A 16881-nucleotide genomic window follows, 5' to 3' on the forward strand; every position below is an offset into this window, starting at 1 on the left:
CACAGCAAAATATCCAATCAATTGCCTCTCTCTGTGTCATGAAATTATTTTTTGCTTCTAAGAACCATTCTCTTTTTCTCTCTTTTGTGTTTTCCACCAATAATTCCCCGTTAAACTATTTCTTTACAATGTGCTATTTCATTTTACATTGATAAATATTCCCTTTAAAATGATAACAGTGACTCCCATCAGAGGAGATTGGCGCCAATAACTCAGACAGACACTAATTATGCTTGCTGTTTCTAAGCTATGTGGACTTTGCCAAGGCACAGACAGTGGAGCCCAATACCTAGGCAAAGTAAAAAGCTACTAATGCACATCAATATGAGGATGATTTGCTTTTGAAACCTTCCCACAATGTAAGGGTTCATTGTGGCCTATTTTGTTTGTTTGTTTGCATGCTGCTTGCTTTTTATGCCCATTTTTACGACCATCTGCTGATAAGAAAGCTATCAGCTGCGCTAAAACAATTATCGTGCAGCACAGTTAACCCCGAACTGATGTACTGCTTGTTATATGTAATTGGAGTGTAACTAGTGACTTTAGGTATTTATCAGTTCAGTCGTAAAGAGAAAACAGCAGAACAGAATTCAGCACAAGGGTCCCAACAACAGAGGGGAGGGAAAACATCTGCCCCACTTTACTGAGGTCTGTCTCTGCTTCCAGTCGTGACATAACAATAACCACGAGAAGTCTTGTGACATTTGCCCATCGCAACCTCTGTTAGTTATTCAAAGTATTTCAGGTAACATATAGAATATAGATATTATGGTGCATTAGATATTTCCTATTCATTAGATATTTTAGACAGTTCATGCAGCATCTCCTTTCGTTTATATTCATGCTTTAAGCTGCCAAAATGCTTACCCAAGTTTGGGGTTGACAGCAATAGCTGCTGGTTGGTCCAGCGAAGAGTAGACGAGCCACTTTCGGTATCTCCCATCAAGCTTTGCCACCTCTATTCGATTTGTCCCAGAATCAGTCCAGTAAAGGTGCCTAGTTGAGATCCAATCACTTTTTTTAAAATAAAAAATGAACTGTGTATTTTGTCAACATCCACTGCAGTGTATGGGAAGGGCCTTTAAAAAATATTCAGTAGTAAAATGCCAAAAATTCAGAGACAATGCCAAATAAATGTGATACAATGCACACGAGTTTATGGTTGCTGTGTGAGAGATGTAAATCCCCTTGTTCTAATCCCCCTATTTGCTCCGGGTTTCCCTCTCAGTCCCCTGGAACAAATTTGGGTAGGTATGGAGAAATCCCACTTCATGAGCTAAAGTTGTTTCACTTATTAAATTACATTGTTGGGATTCAAAACCTGGTTTCTGGAGCTCACAAAAGAACTGATATTAGATCTGGAAGAGATATCAGATCTAAAGCAATAGGATCTGATTGATGGGATTCTCCCCCCCCCTGCAGACCACTTTGTGGGTACAGACCAGTTCATCTGTCAATCACCCGATGTCACAATGGCCCAACTTCAAAGGAAAAAACTCAGAGGTGCTAATTCAAGCTGTGTCTGATTTTAAGCTAGAGCTGTAAAGTGTGCTCCTGATTCTTCCTTTTCATCAAAAAGTCACTGCTTTTTTAATGTGACACCTTTTTGTGTGAATTTGGCATAGTGGAGGGTTAAAGAAAAAAAGATGGCAAATTCCAAATATGCTGCCATTTAGATGCATGCGGGGGGGGGGAGAGTTGTGCTCCTGACTCTTCCTTTTGGCCATGGCTTCAAGTTTCTCATGCTTGATGCCGTACACCTGGTAAAGTGTTCATGGGTTGCCCAACACGGCAACCTCTGAGGTCTGGGAAATGTTTAATTAGTGGTTCCCTAGCACTGGACAAAAGGGCATTAATAATAATTAAAAGAAGCTAAAGGTCAGAAATCAATCCTTCATTTTTTCAAAACAGGTAGAGTACCCTAGATGAGCACCTGCACTGATGGTCGGGACATACATGTTCTGAATGAGTCCAGGACTTTTAACCAAAAAGGTTACTCTATTATCAAGCTCTTCTAGCCTGGCCTTTGACTCCAACTACCATCAGCCCCAAGCTGCATTGCTAAAGCTCAAGGATGATGGGTATTGTAGTCCCAACATCTGGTGAGTAGCAGGCTGGGGAAAAACATTCATATATTTATATATACGTTCAAAGATGAATAAGGTTTTCCAAACCATTTTTATTCAGCTTTTGCGCTTACCTCCCAACCCAATCCACAGCTAAACCAACAGGACTGACCAGGTATCTCAGGTTCAAGTCAACTTCTTTCACGGGATTATTTCCGCTGCTTTCAAATGTGGGGATATAGGCACGTTTGATGGAACCAAACTCTGAACCACGCCCCATAATGCTGTAGTATATGACACCTGTGGAAAGTTCAGAGATCACTTTCCTTTTTTTCTGCCATTAGAAACAATTTGTCATTTACTCAGGTCAAGATCGGACCCTAAGGTCATGCAGCGCTTCTGTTGCAGCTATAAGGCGAAATATAAGTGAATTGCCCCAAATCTTGACTAGCACCTAAAACAGGCACTTTTAATGAGGGGAACCCCATAGTGTCCTAGAGACCCAATAACTTTATATCCCAGAGAGGAGACTCAGAAACAGGTAACAGGGAGATGGCTATGTGTGAAGTTGAATCCCCTCAAAATATTTAATCAACGAAGCTGCTGTGCATGTGGAACAAGGTTTGCTCACATAACAGGACTTTCCATCCCTCCCCTTCGCATCTGTGCCCCCTAAATCTGCTCTGGAGGCTTAGGGGGAAACGCAGCCTTGGGGGGGGCATGGGAGGGGGCATGCAGGGGAAAGAGAGGGGATAAAGTCCTGTTGCACAAGTGGACCTCAGCTCCTGCTAACATACCCCAATTAGAGTACAGTGGTGCCCTGCAAGACGAATGCCTCGCAAGACGGAAAACTCGCTAGACGAAAGAGTTTTCCGTTTTGGTGGTGCTTCGCAAAACGAATTTCCTATGGGCCTTTTTCTAAGCCGCTAAGCCGCTTATCAGCTGATCCGATTCCACCCATTACTTTTGTTCCTGAGGCCAGATTAAAAAAAGAACCTTCTTTTTTAGTTAGCTGAGGGATAGCCGGGGGGCGGGGGAAAGCAAATATACTCACTGAGGCCTATCCCCTCAGGATCCCAGTGATAGTCTATGGCTTGGATGTGCTCCTCATTTTCAATATAATCAGAATACTGCTCAGATGACATATTATACCTTCGAATGCGGATGTTGTCAGGCAGGAGTAATATTGGTGGGTTACCTGAAAAGACAGTTAATACATTTTGTCACTCTTGTGTTTAGCAATTCTTTCCATGAGGGAATTCAGGGTAAATAACTGATGTGTCAAAGTTTCTGCTTCCATTTTGAAGGGGGAAAAAATTCTGAAACTCTTGGACCACTTTGGACTGTAAAATTTAGAGTTTATTCTGCAAATATTCAATGTTTCCCCTGCTATGGATTTTAAATCCTTGCTATCCCCTAGTTATACTTGGTAGCAGGTTTCTTCAAACCTTCTTCAAAGGTGAAGGGTGTCAAGATCCAAAACATTGTTTTTATATCAGTGACTTGTGCAGACCTAATGAAACTGGATGACCCATTTTATCTTAGAATAGCAGTCCCCTGTACAGTAACACAAACAGCTTTCAAAAGTTGCCTCAGTTTCAAAAGTACCTTGCCACACGGCACGAAGATGCTCGAAAAACAGGGCACTATGGACAGGGCATTTTTTGAGTGGTGATGTCCTGACGGTAGAATGCACTCTGAGGAATGGCTGGCTGGCCACCTATATTGTGGTCTTTTAGACACCAGTTGAATTCCAGTTAACTTTATTTATTTATTTTAGTAGTATTAGTTGGTCTCCAAGGTGCTACTGGACAATTATTTTATTTTATTTTTTATGGTCCATGAACCATACATGACAGTCTGTCAGCAAAGTGTCTTTGATTTTTATCAATATAATCTGCCTTTAGAGAAATTACTACAGCTAATTTTCTCTTGATGACAACCAGCTACATCATGAACAGCCCTTTTGTTCTCTGGAAATGTGCAAGGCTATCTGCGAGGGCAAGAGACAGGACACGGAAGATGTCACAGATAAGTTCTGGTTTGTTTTCACATTCAGCGGCATAACAGCAGTCAAATGGTTTTACTGAGCCTTACAATCATGATTCTACACAAATGAGTTGGGAAGAAGCGAGCAGAAGACAACAGACAACAATGCAATGCAGCATGGTGGCCAAGAAAAGAAAAAGACTTGTTTCAGAAGACAGTTCATGGTGCTTAGTTTTAATTTAATTTGGCTCTAATGGAAATGCTGGCTGAGCTTACCACTGGCAGCACACTGGTCTCCTTGCTGATCCCCAACAGATCTGAATCCCTCTGCACAGAAACACTCGTAGCTTCCTTTGGAATTCTTACAAATCTGGGGGCATGTTCCAAAGATCTCACACTCGTCAATGTCTGAAGGCAAAGAGAAAGTATTATAAACTTAATGACAAAATAACTGCCTTGTTGTCGCAGCAAAGGCCTATATAATGTATCAATCTTTTTATCACCAGAATGGGCCTCTTTAGCTTCTCTTGACGCTCTTTCTTGTCTCCCTTGCTTTGCTCAGGTCCTTTTCTTTTTAAGCCCTGGCAGCCAAGTTCTGGGTCCATCCCTGCCCAATATTCAACTCATTTTCTCTCTCTCTTGCCTTTTCTATTTCCTTTTTTCTTTTTACCATGGTCCATTCCAATTTTCTTCTTTCCTTTATCTTCCCCCTTCCTCTTTTCTCTTCCTCATTTTATGAATATTCAGACTATGAGCTTACAAGAATGGAACATGTTTTATCTTTTTGTGCATAACGCAACATTAAGAATAATGACAGCAGCGGTAGCCATACTGTGCGAGCCTGTAAAGACGTATGTGTACAGACATTTTATTCCATTCATTGTTCTTTGGATCCAATCCAATGCACTCTGCAAGCAGACACTGCTTTTCAGTGAGAAACTACAGTAGCCATTCCAAAGAAAATGAGTCTTCACAGGTTTGAAGAGGAAACCTACACCAGCAATCCATCACACAGAGAAGTATCACCCTAACTGGTTAGGCTCCAAAGAGCAACACAAGGGAGAGAGAAAAACAACGAGATCCAAGACAGGAAGGTGGTTAAGTTATCTAAAATGCTTTAGGAACCTGCACCTAAATGCTATGAGAAAAATAGGATTCCACATAAATAAACAAAACATCTCAGTGTGATGAGATGCTTAAGAGAGCTGGCACAGAATGTTTTATCAGTGCCATAATGAAAATGATGAGAGAGTTTATTAAAGCTGAGCAATTTGGAGATAGAAATCTATTTCAGGATGAAAGGTACCATCACAGGTATTTCTGTTCAGTTCACTGGGGCTGTATCCAGGTCTGCAGGTACATATAAATCCCCCTTCGCTTAAGTTGGTACAGTTGTGTTCACAGATATTTTCAGCACAGGTCCTACCCGTTCCAGAATCTAAAGAACAAAACAAAACATAGGTTGCATTTTAATGAGAAACTGAAACAAATTTCTCCCTCACCTCTGGTCCTTAATAATAATAATAATTCAGATCCTCAAAATGCATCTACTGAACTCCTGAAATCTCTTGAAACTGCTGACTTTTTGTTGTTGTTTTGAACTATTAAGGAACATTCCAAGGGCCTGTTTTCCTCCACGGTTTAAAATTCTTTACAAATAGAGGCCGATAGGACCTTTCCTCCCTCACAGCTGGCCTAAGCAAAATATGCCAGTAATGTAGGGATGCTGCTGGCATCCTTTTCTTCTGTGGGATCATGTGGGCTTTAGCTCACATGTTCTTTGAGTTGTGTCGTGGATGAAAGGGGCTCACCCAGCCCTTCAGCTACCTTAGGACCATCACTGCAGCGAACATCAAAGAAGAGGGGTGGAAACAGATGAGAAGGTGGAAGGAGCGAGGGAGGCACGCACATCAGGTATCAAGTACAGAGGACTGGGGGAGGAAGAAGGCTGGGTTTGCATTCCAGGATTTATTCTGTTCCCGAGGATTTCTCAACGTTTCCCAATAACACGGGCACACGCAAAGCTCTCAACTCAACATTGGTTTTCCTCCCCATAACAAACATACAGTTTGAACTCACTGCAAGCTACTGTGGTACTTACTGCAGCCTAATTCATCAAAGTGGTCCCCGCAATCGTCATAATTATCACATACGTAGTGTAGTGGGATGCAGTTTCCATTGCCACATTTGAATTCCTCAGTAGTGCAAGGCTTAGGAGTGGGTTCTCTGCCTGCATGAAGATAATGCACACACATACCTCCTCACACAAACATATAACACGTTTTATAGCATGCATATTGTAGACGTTGTTATACAAACTGTGTTAGGGCAACTTGGCCCAATCCCCTGTGGTGGGCTCCCCCACACATCTCAGCTTTTGTCTTTCCAATACCATTAAAGCTACCTGTCCGGTCTTGAGAGACACTCACAGGGAAATTCCAGAGTTGGGCTTGATTTACCGTTAGGCTGAAGAGCACGCATGCTGCCAGAGCTCAGAGTGTGCTCAGGCTCTGGCTGCTAAAGCCCCACCCAACCCCCGATCCCTGGCTTACAAAGCCTTTGCTCATCCAGGAGGTATTTCTCTCATGGTTGTGCAAAGCATCTGTTAGCCTGAGAATCAGGCAATTCTTCCCCAGCTCAGATTTAATCTGAGCCACTAAAGAATCCAGGCACTGTCAAAGCTTGTCTTTCGTTTCAGTTCCTCTCTCAGAGCTCAGCTTACAGAACTTCAACAGCATCCCTGTAGCTTACTTATTCATATCACACACATCTAATGTCTGTATCTGAAATCACTGCCTTCCCATATTTCCCCCTCCTTTGATCCAGATTTTTTTTATCATATCAGGGATATTCAGAAAATGAGAGGTTATGAGAAAACCCACACTGAGGGACTGGAAAGTATGAGAAAGTAGTGAACTAGAGGAGAATTTCATATAGACAACGGAGAATTCATGGAGGTACTATCCACACTGAATGATAGTATGGATGAACCCATGTTTCATTCATGGCTATAATGGTCTACAGTATATTCATACTACTGGTACTGAATACAGTGGTACCTTGGTTTACAAACTTAATTCGTTCCGGAAGTCCGTTCTTAAACCAAGGCGTGCTTTCCCATAGCAGCGGGGGACTCAATTTACACTCAACAGGAAGCGGAACATGTTCTGCTTCCAAGGCAAAGTTCACAAACCAAAACACCCACTTCACTGTTCTTAAACCAAGGTACCACTGTAATTGGGGAATAATGACATATTTCTTGAAAAATACAAGCCACTGTGTGTTCCTTTTTATCTAGCTAACATGTTTGTGAATGAAACATTAAAAACAGTAGGATCTAAGAGCAGCCTTAACCTAGAATTACTGTCGATCATCATTAGGCACATTCATCTCTTAATTCCTGAATGTTATGCGCATTGATAGACCTACAGTGCTCTTCTTTCTCATCGCTTCCATCTCCACAGTCGTCCTTTTGGTTGCACAGCTCATGGCTATAGATGCAGCGGTTGTTCCCACAGCGAAAACGGAACGGTTGTTCACACGCAATATCCACTGAAATAAAACAGGCCAGTGATTTCTAACTTGGTTTATAGGATACAAATATAAAAGCTTATTTTAAAAGGTGATCAAAAGAGTGGCTGGGGAAACTCAGCCAGATGGGCGGGGTATAAATAATAAATTATTATTATTATTATTATTATTATTATTATCATCATCATCATCAAAATGCCACGCAGCAATCCTAAACTGCAGTCCTGGAGCACTGCCAGGGAAGAAGGCAACGTCTGGCTTTTTGTGTCGTCTGAACCCAGGCTCGTGGTTTGTTTCTCTCCAAGCAAACCATAAGAGGCAGCCAACATTTGGGGAAAACAAACTATGAGCCCAGTTTCGGACATGACCAGCCAGGCCATGGCTTGTTTCCTTGCAGTGTACCAACAGCAGGAACAGGTGAGGGCTGAAGCACATGCAATTTCAGCACACTGCTCATTGACATCAAACCATTTGTTTATTTTAGCCATGATTTATTGTGATGTTTAAACCAATGCCAGTGTTGCGCTGGCCTTCATCAGGGCAAAAGGACTGAAAGATCCTGCACTCTCCCAGAGTTCCTCCCATCTCTCTTTTGGTCCCTTGGTTCTCTTGATATCATCTGACTAATGTAAAATGATGTGTGTTAACACAAATACACGGGTCCAGAGCTCATTCCTGATCCCTGAATTCTAGCTAAAAGGCCAAATGTAATAATCATGTTCCTTTACACCCACATTGGCCCCACTGAACCAGTCACAAGATAGGCAAACTCTGTGAGGTTCTCCTGGCCCAGAAACATTTTGAGTTTCCAAAGGGGAAACAGACAAACCAGGAAGAGGCAACAAGAGTTTTCACGTGCAGGAAAAGCCTGCATTTCACTGGCTGTGTTAGGACTTTAGACATGCACTGACGTTTCTGTAAGAAATGTACAGGCCAGAATCCTAAAGGCTTGTGTTTCTCTTTGGGCAGCCCACCATGCCACACAACAAACTGCTTCTGAAAGCCAAGGGGAATTTCAAAAGGATCTTTTGACATTGCACAGCAATTGGGTAACAAGAGCCTCTGTTTCAAATGCACCCTGCTGGATATGCCCAGCCCTTTGGCATGCACTAAGAGAGTTGTAGGGGGCGGGGTTCAAGGTGGGGTCGATTCAGGCTCTCCCCCCCCCCCAGCTTACAGCATAAGTTAAGTTCTTCGTCTGAGCCATCTCCACAGTCGTCGTCACCGTCACACTTCCAGTATGGCTGAATACATACATGGTTTCTGCACTCAAACATTGTGCGTGGGCAGTACGAGCCGTTAGGATAGCGAGTGGCTGGAAAACAGAAACGCCTTCTTGTAATATCAAAAGCTACTTGTCCTCATAATACTATGCAGAGCTGTACCCACTGCTTTGTGGGGCATCTTTGGGAGAAGAAAAGGATAAGGAGTAAATAAACACTACACAAATCCAGAGTGGAATCCCTAAGATGATTGGGTGGTGCCTGTTATGTCTCCTTCTGGCAACTTCTGCAGCCAAGCTGGTGTCAAACATATTGCTCTGCTTCCCTTTCGACCACATCAGTGAGGCCAAGAGGTGAGTCCTGCCATCTGAATAGCCCATGATCTCCATACACACTGCCCAGGCTTGCACCCCGGGGAGGTCACTTGGGTGCTGCTGGCACAGCAAAAACAGTTTAGGAGGCAGCAAGTTACAAGTTACCGGTCTCTGATCCATTTCAATTAATGGACTTAGGCATTCATGTTAATTTCAATGGGTCCAATCTGTATAAAGTGGTACCTCGGGTTACATACACTTCAGGTTACATACGGTTCAGGTTACAGACTCCGCTAACCCAGAAATATTACCTCGGGTTAAGAACTTTGCTTCAGGATGAGAACAGAAATCGGGCTCCGGAGGCATGGCAGCAGCAGGAGGCCCCATTAGCTAAAGTGGTGCTTCAGGTTAAGAACGGTTTCAGGTTAAGAACGGACCTCTGGAACGAATTAAGTACGTAACCAGAGGTACCACTGTATAACTTAGTTGTGCACAACTCTGTATCATTATTTAAGCTCTGCTTAAGAGCATTCAGCATTTCTTGGAATCTTTCTAACGGAAGAAGAAAAATACTAAGGTGTTTCATTTCTCCCGCCCCACAGAAAGGAGAGGTTCATAAGGCATTTCAGTAAGTTTCTGCCCCAGATCTAGGCACTCACGGCAAGTTGCTTCATCAGAGAAATCCAGACAATCGGCACTTCCATCACACCGGAAACGTTCTGCAATGCAATGCCCACTGTCGCACTGGAAATAACCTGGGTGGCAGGTCCTTAGTTCTACAAAGTAAAGTAGACTGGCATCAAAATGCTTCTTTTACAAAAAGTGCTTTTGTAATGTCATATTTGTCAGTTTGCATTTCTTAGTGCAGAAAGTATTGATCTGATGTATAGACATCTTTCCTATTCTAATGAATTCAAGAGGGTTCAGGAAGCTTCTCTGTGTGAAAGAAACAAGCAGAAGGTTCATGATGTTTGGGTTATTTCTTCAGAGAAGAAGAGGAGTTTGGACTTGATTATCCTGCCTTTCACTCCCTTTAAAGAGTCTCAAAGCGGCTAAAAATCTCCTTTCCCTTCCTACCCCACAACAGACACTCTGTGAAGTGAGTGAGGCTGAGAGACTTCAGAGAAGTGTGACTGGCCCAAGGTCACCCAGCAGCTGCATGTGGAGGAGCGGGGAAGCGAACCCGGTTCACCAGATTACGAGTCCACCGCTCTTAACCACTACACCATGCTGGCTGAGTACAGCTGGCTTAAACTGGTTATCTTTTCTGTCAAGGTCATGTTGACTATAAAAGTAAGGCCAGAAGGAGCCTGAGTTTCACTTTCTCTTTCTATCTCTTTTCCTTCTGGTGTGGTGTTCTGTACATAGTATGCTTAGTGTTAAGGTTTAGTCTTATTATAAGTTATTGTAAGTTAAGTCTGTTGCAACTGGATTTCTTATGGACAGTGCCAATGCTGAATGTATTGGATTTGTGACCATTATGCTCTTTTGCCGTCAGTAGCAGTAAAGCTCTGCTGGATGAAATACAATTGCCTCTAGTCCATTTTTTGAGACTCCTGCAATCTACTTAAGTTTTCACTCTGCTAACTATACATTGGAGTTCTACTCTGGATCAATATTAAGTAGAATTCCATGACAATTGAGTAGAATTCCATGACAATATTTTCAATATGACATTAAATTTATTGCATAATCCTTTAGGCCCACAGACAGGGCTTTTTGGTGGTGACCCCAACATGTTTCAAATTCTATCCCCAGGGAAATACATACTGCCTGGTCATTACTGTTTTTTAAAAGAACTGTGGTATTTTCATGATTTATATGCCCATTTTTACGGAATTGTGTTTTGAAATTTTATTTGTAAAAGTGAGGGCAACATGCCTTGAAAGACAAGCTGGATTAAAACAAACAAACAAACAAACATGCTCAAATTGCAATACCCACCACAGTCCCGTTCATCTGAATTGTCCTCACAGTCGTTGTCGTGGTCGCATATCCACCGAGAAGGAATGCAGTGCAGGTTGTCACACCGATATTCACTTTCTGTGCACTCACGGGGACCTTGCAATAGCGAGATGCAGCATACATGAAACGTGGGGTGTGTTTTTATGCTAAGATGTTTCACAAGCAACTCAGCCCTGCGCCCATTTACCCACTCCCAGCGCAGGTTAAAGGTTTGATTAAACTATCCTTGCCGAATTCTAGTTAACAGAACTGGTATGTAAGAGTATAAAATAACAGTTTCAATGTTGGAAATGTCATCTCCTTGGCATTGCATCTCATTATCTTTAGTGTGTTGAGGACTGCCCGGTGAATTTATTATTTACTGCTTAGGTGGATTTTGTGAAATGGATTTTGCAAGGGGAATTACTTGTCACAGGGATGGCTATTTTTAGCGATATGCTGAAACAGTGTTTCCCAAATTTGGGTCTCCAGCTGTTGTCCCCCCCGTACAATTCCCATCATCCTTGACCACTGGTCTTGCTAGCTAGGGATGATGGGAGTTGTAATCCAAGAACAGATGGAGACACAAGTTTGGGGAACAAGTTTGGGCTGAAATAACCACTATATATCTATATCTACCCTAAGTTAGAGGAGCATTTGTTTTATTTCTGTAATGAGTGATTTTATATTATGGATTTAAAAAACAACAACAACTGATAGGTAAGCAGTGAAACTTCACACACATGCACACCTAAAGGCACCCATTAAATGTTACGGGTGAATCCTAGATTCCCACAATGAAGCAATATCCAACAGTGATACTTAACTTCATACCTTAATCCTGAGAAAACTGTACAAGCATGAAGATTTTTAAATATTTAACATGCACCTCATGTCGAACTTAATGCAAAATGCACCATTCAAACAGGCAGCCTTTGGCTGCAAGGCTATCAATAGTTGGAAAGGAAGGAAATATCTTACTGCAGTTTTGTTCATCAGATTCATCTCCACAGTCATTATCTCCATCACACTTCCACCGCAGTGGGATACAGCGATGGTTATCACAGCGGAAATCTCCCAAAGGATTGCAAGTAATCTCCTCTGCAACACACATAGACAGTTCAAATTTGTCAATACACCAGCACAGACTAACATGCTATTCTCAAATATGAAAACAGGTACAGCAGACGTGGTACAATGAAATGTCAAGCAATTTAGGAAGGTTTTCAAAGCGGCTTCTTAACATATATACTTTGTGGAAGAGGAGAAAAAGCTTCCCAAAATCCAAGTATTCTCCCTGTGTCTAGCTTTTGCAAAAGGTAAACAGAGTGCTTTTCACTGCAATGTGTGATATAACTATCACAAAGTGGAATAATTTGACTTCCCAAAATTAGAAAATCATCCTCCAGGCTGAGTATACCTTCAGTATACTCAGCTGATCAAACCTCTCAATCACCACATCTTATCATAATAAATGATTTTTTAAAAAAAATGCTGGAGAAGCTGTAAAGAGCACCACCTAGATTTTGGAAACAATTGCCAAGCACAACTCAGCTTTTGGCTGCATTTTCTTGTCACACTAAACCATGGTTTAGTAAAATGCACAAGAGGAGGAAGGTGCTGCCATGAGCTTCAGCCTCTGCCCCCCTGCCCTGGTGAAGCAAGAAGGCTTACTTTAGCAGCATTTATTTACTTTCAGTTTAAAAACAAGCCATCTTCAAACCTTGGATTATGAGGCTGGCTTAAACTGTTTAAACTGACCACAATTATAGACAAACCACAATCTCTGGACCACACAACAAACTGGGACTCAGGAACACGAAAAGTAAACACTGTCAGAATCCTCCTCCTAGCAGTGCAGGGAAAGGAGATCGGGAACAGAAGCATATTAATCTGAGGCTTGTCCTTCCAGTTCTTGCATTTCTCACCAAGCCATATTTTAGTGTGACATGCAAATACAGCTAGTGTCTAGCTACCTGCAGCATTCATCCACAAATACCACATTAAAGATTGCCAAAAGCAAAATATATACCACTGAAGGAGAAGAAATAATGATGGCAACAGCAAATCCGGGAGGCTCAAACTACAGGTGAAGGCAACAGCTAACAAGCATGGGGTGAGTGGGGAGCAAATTTGTCTCCCAGACAAAGCATTAAGAACTGTTACAAGCTGACCATGAAAACATATCTGAGCCTCGTCAGCTATGAAGCAGAATGTACACCTATTTAACAGGGAAGGTTTTGCCGCATTGTTATGATTACTGTTTTTCCTTCTTCTGATGCCTTTGAAGCATCCAAAACGGATGCAACGAGAGGTGGTATAATGGTTTGATTTAACTAAAAGGAATCTTTATTTAGTTTAAATCTAACCATCCTTTCACCTCTAGGTGCAGCCATCATGGATGCTTCAAATGAAGTTCAAGGAAAAGACAGCAATGGTAATAATGCAGAAAACACTTCCCATTCACAAGTACAGATAACACTAATTGCCTGCACAGTGTGACCCAGTGACCGAAAAACTGCTTCAGATAACTCAAGGCATTCACATCAGGTATAGCCAAGACTGTAATTATAGTAAGTGACCTCCAAGGTTACATCAAATGACAAGCCGAGTGACATGCTGCTAACAGGGTTTTCATTGCACCTTCATTTGCGGCCTAATTTGTGAAGCAGGTATAAATGCAAGTGCGTGGAATTTTGGCCAAGGTCATTGCTTCACAACTTGAACAGCATCTGAAGTACACAATGATTTTACAGGTACATTTTGCAGGCCAAAAACGTACCGCAGCCTTGTTCATCGCTGTTGTCTCTGCAGTCATTATGACCATTGCATACAGCCCAGAACGGGATGCAACGGTAATTTGTTCTACAGCTGAATTCTGTGTGGTTATCACAACGATAGGCAGGGCCCACTGAAATAAAAGGAAGAGTCAACATTTGAATACTTTGCCTTTTTACGACAGCTGCTGCACACCGCTGCCAAATACATTTCAGAGAATGTGTTACATGGGATAGACAATGTACAGACACCATGGCTTGCCCCAGATTTATTCATATTTAAATGTACAAAAGGGCTTTTATACTTAAAATGAAAATGATAACATTGCAAACTTGTTTTGGTGCCTGAGGCAGAAAATATAAAAGGTAGCCATGGTCATAGGTATGTGGAACGCCCTCCCATCAGATGTCAAGGAGATAAAGGACTATACAGGGGTACCTCGGTTCCCGAATGCCTCCATTGTTGTACGTTTCGGTTCTCGAACATTGAAAACACAGAAGTAAATGCTTTCGTTTTCGAATGTTTTTCAGAACTCGAACATGTGACGTGGCTTCCGCTGAGTGCAAGAAGCTCTTGCAACCAATGGGAAGCCACACCTTGGTTTTTGAATGTTTCGGAAGCCGAACGGGCTTCTGGAACGGATTTTGTTCGAGAACTGAGGTGCCACTGTGCAAGTTTTAGAAGACAACTGAAGGCAGCCCTGTACAGGGAATTTTTTTTATGTCTGAGGTTTGATTATGCTTTTATATTTGTTGGAAGCCACCCAGAGTGGCTGGGGCAACCCAGTCAGATGGACAGGGAACAAATAATAAACTTCTTCTTCCTCTTCCTTCTCATTATTATTATTAGGGAAACAACTGACCAATTTGCCATTTGTCTTCTTGTTAGCTACTCTGGTTTCCATTAAGGAGGAAGGACGAGCTATACGAGCAATCCATCAGCCAATCAACACAAGCTGTGCTCTACTTACTGCATTCATGAATCGGCTCATCCGAGTTATCCCCACAGTCATCGTCCACGTCGCATTTCCAGGACTGGGGGATGCAGCGGCCATTGTCACATTTAAATTGGCCTGGAGGGCAGGTCCTGCTGGCACAATGAGAAGCATCTTCATCCGAGTTATCACCACAGTCATCCTCTCGGTCGCACTGCCAGGCTTCTGGGATGCATCGCTTGTTGGCGCATTGCCACTGATGAGACTCACACTGGTGATTGGCTAGAAGGCAAACGTAATTGCGGTATTAGAAGATTACTTTAAAATGAAATGAAATTGCAGTATACTCTCATTTATCCAAACTGCTGCAGGGATTAAAAAACAACAACAAATCCTATTTTGAGCAATGCTGCTGTTTAGCTAAATGGGAGTGTTATACAGTGGTACCATGGGTTACAGGCGCCTCAGGTTACAGACACTGCTAACCCAGAAATAGTACCTCGGATTAAGAACTTTGCTTCAGGATGAGAACAGAAATTGTGCAGCGGCGTGGCAGCAGCAGGAGGCCCCATTAGCTAAAGTGGTGCTTCAGGTTAAGAACAGTTTCAGGTTAAAAACGGACCTCCAGAACGAATTAAGTTCTTAACCTGAGGTACCACTGTATAAACAGAGAAAAGACTGACATGGAGATAATATATGCTGGGTAAACTACTAAGGCTGGGTGATATCTGGTTTTCAACATCGTGATATATCACCAGCTAAACATCACAATATACTGATATGTCATGATATCTGAAATAAGGATGGAGCTATGTAGAGGTATTGGCTGGCTTAATGGTTTTTCACAAGTTATGATTTTTGCAGGCACCTGCTCTTGGGATCCGCTGCTCCCTGAAGGAGGCAGGGGAGAGTTGAGCTGACAAGAGTTAACAGGGGCTGCAGGAATCGAGAGCAGTGGCTGGCTTCACAGTTTTCCCCACATTGTGATTTTTGCATAACCCTAACACACCTCATTAATCACAACTCTGTATACAAAATAAGAGTATACTGTACGCTAAATATCTCAATGCAACATGTACTATAACTCAAAATAACGTGAGCATATTCTACTGATCAAATTAGCCCTAACATACTTCATGATTCAAAATATATTGCAAGATCAAAATTATGAAACTGATATCACAATATGGACTTCAAACCATTTTTGGACAATATGTCAATATATCACCTAGCCCTATAAACTACACGTCAAGACAACAAAATCTTTGTTAGAGGGAGTGCCTTGTTAATAGGTTATTTAACCATACTAGTTTCCTCTTCATGGAACAAGTAATTTCTAGACCCGTTATTGCTTGTACCAAGTAACAGGTTAATTTAGAGCATGGGTAGGCCAACTAAGGCCCGGGGGCCGGATCCGGCCCAATCACCTTCTAAATCTGGCCCATGGACAGTCCGGGAATCAGTATGTTTTCACATGAGTAGAATGTGCCCTTTTATTTAAAATGCATCTCTGGGTTATTTGTGGGGCACAGGAATTTGTTCTTTTTATTTTTTTTTCCAAAATATGGTCCAGCCCCCCACAAGGTCTGAGGGACAGTGGACCGGCCCCCTGCTGAAAAACTTTGCTGACCCCTGATTTAGAGACTTAGCACTTGCAACATACCACAAAGCACACGATCTTCATCTGATCCATCAGGGCAGTCTGCCAGGGCGTTGCACAAGTAATGGGAACTCGTACAGTTGCCATCATTACACTGGAACTGCCCAACTTGGCAGTACCTGTGAGGGCATGTGGGTGGTTCATCGGAGCCATCCCGGCAATCTCTCTGACCATCACATTTCCACCATATGGGAATACACCTACAAAACAAAGAGACGCCATAATGTTTGTTTCAAGGAGGCAATGCCTTTGACATATTCTATAGTCATGTTTATTTGGAAGCAAGTCTCACCTGAGCTCTATGGGACTCACTTCCTAGCAAGAACACTTAGGATTGTAAACAAAAGAGCCTTTGGGGTGATTCCCATCACGAAAGAATTAGTGTGCTTTCTTGACCCAAGGCTTTGTGCATGCATTTAGTAGCCCCTTCCACATAACTGAG

General features: G+C 42.3%; 1 protein-coding gene across 1 annotated transcript in view; it reads right to left on the reverse strand.

Annotated features, from left to right (window-relative positions):
- Positions 1–16881, reverse strand: part of LRP2 (LDL receptor related protein 2) — a 154274-nt gene that overhangs the window by 13831 nt on the left and 123562 nt on the right. The window contains 14 exon segments of the mRNA XM_082236526.1: positions 868–996; positions 2201–2366; positions 3121–3264; positions 4332–4463; positions 5362–5493; positions 6157–6285; positions 7485–7607; positions 8764–8901; positions 9783–9899; positions 11068–11184; positions 12049–12168; positions 13850–13978; positions 14816–15061; positions 16443–16639. Coding sequence (XP_082092652.1) covers positions 868–996; positions 2201–2366; positions 3121–3264; positions 4332–4463; positions 5362–5493; positions 6157–6285; positions 7485–7607; positions 8764–8901; positions 9783–9899; positions 11068–11184; positions 12049–12168; positions 13850–13978; positions 14816–15061; positions 16443–16639 — 2019 coding nt within the window.

Source organism: Podarcis vaucheri, assembly GCF_965113315.1.
Source record: "Podarcis vaucheri genome assembly, chromosome: 1".
Lineage (NCBI taxonomy): Eukaryota > Metazoa > Chordata > Lepidosauria > Squamata > Lacertidae > Podarcis > Podarcis vaucheri.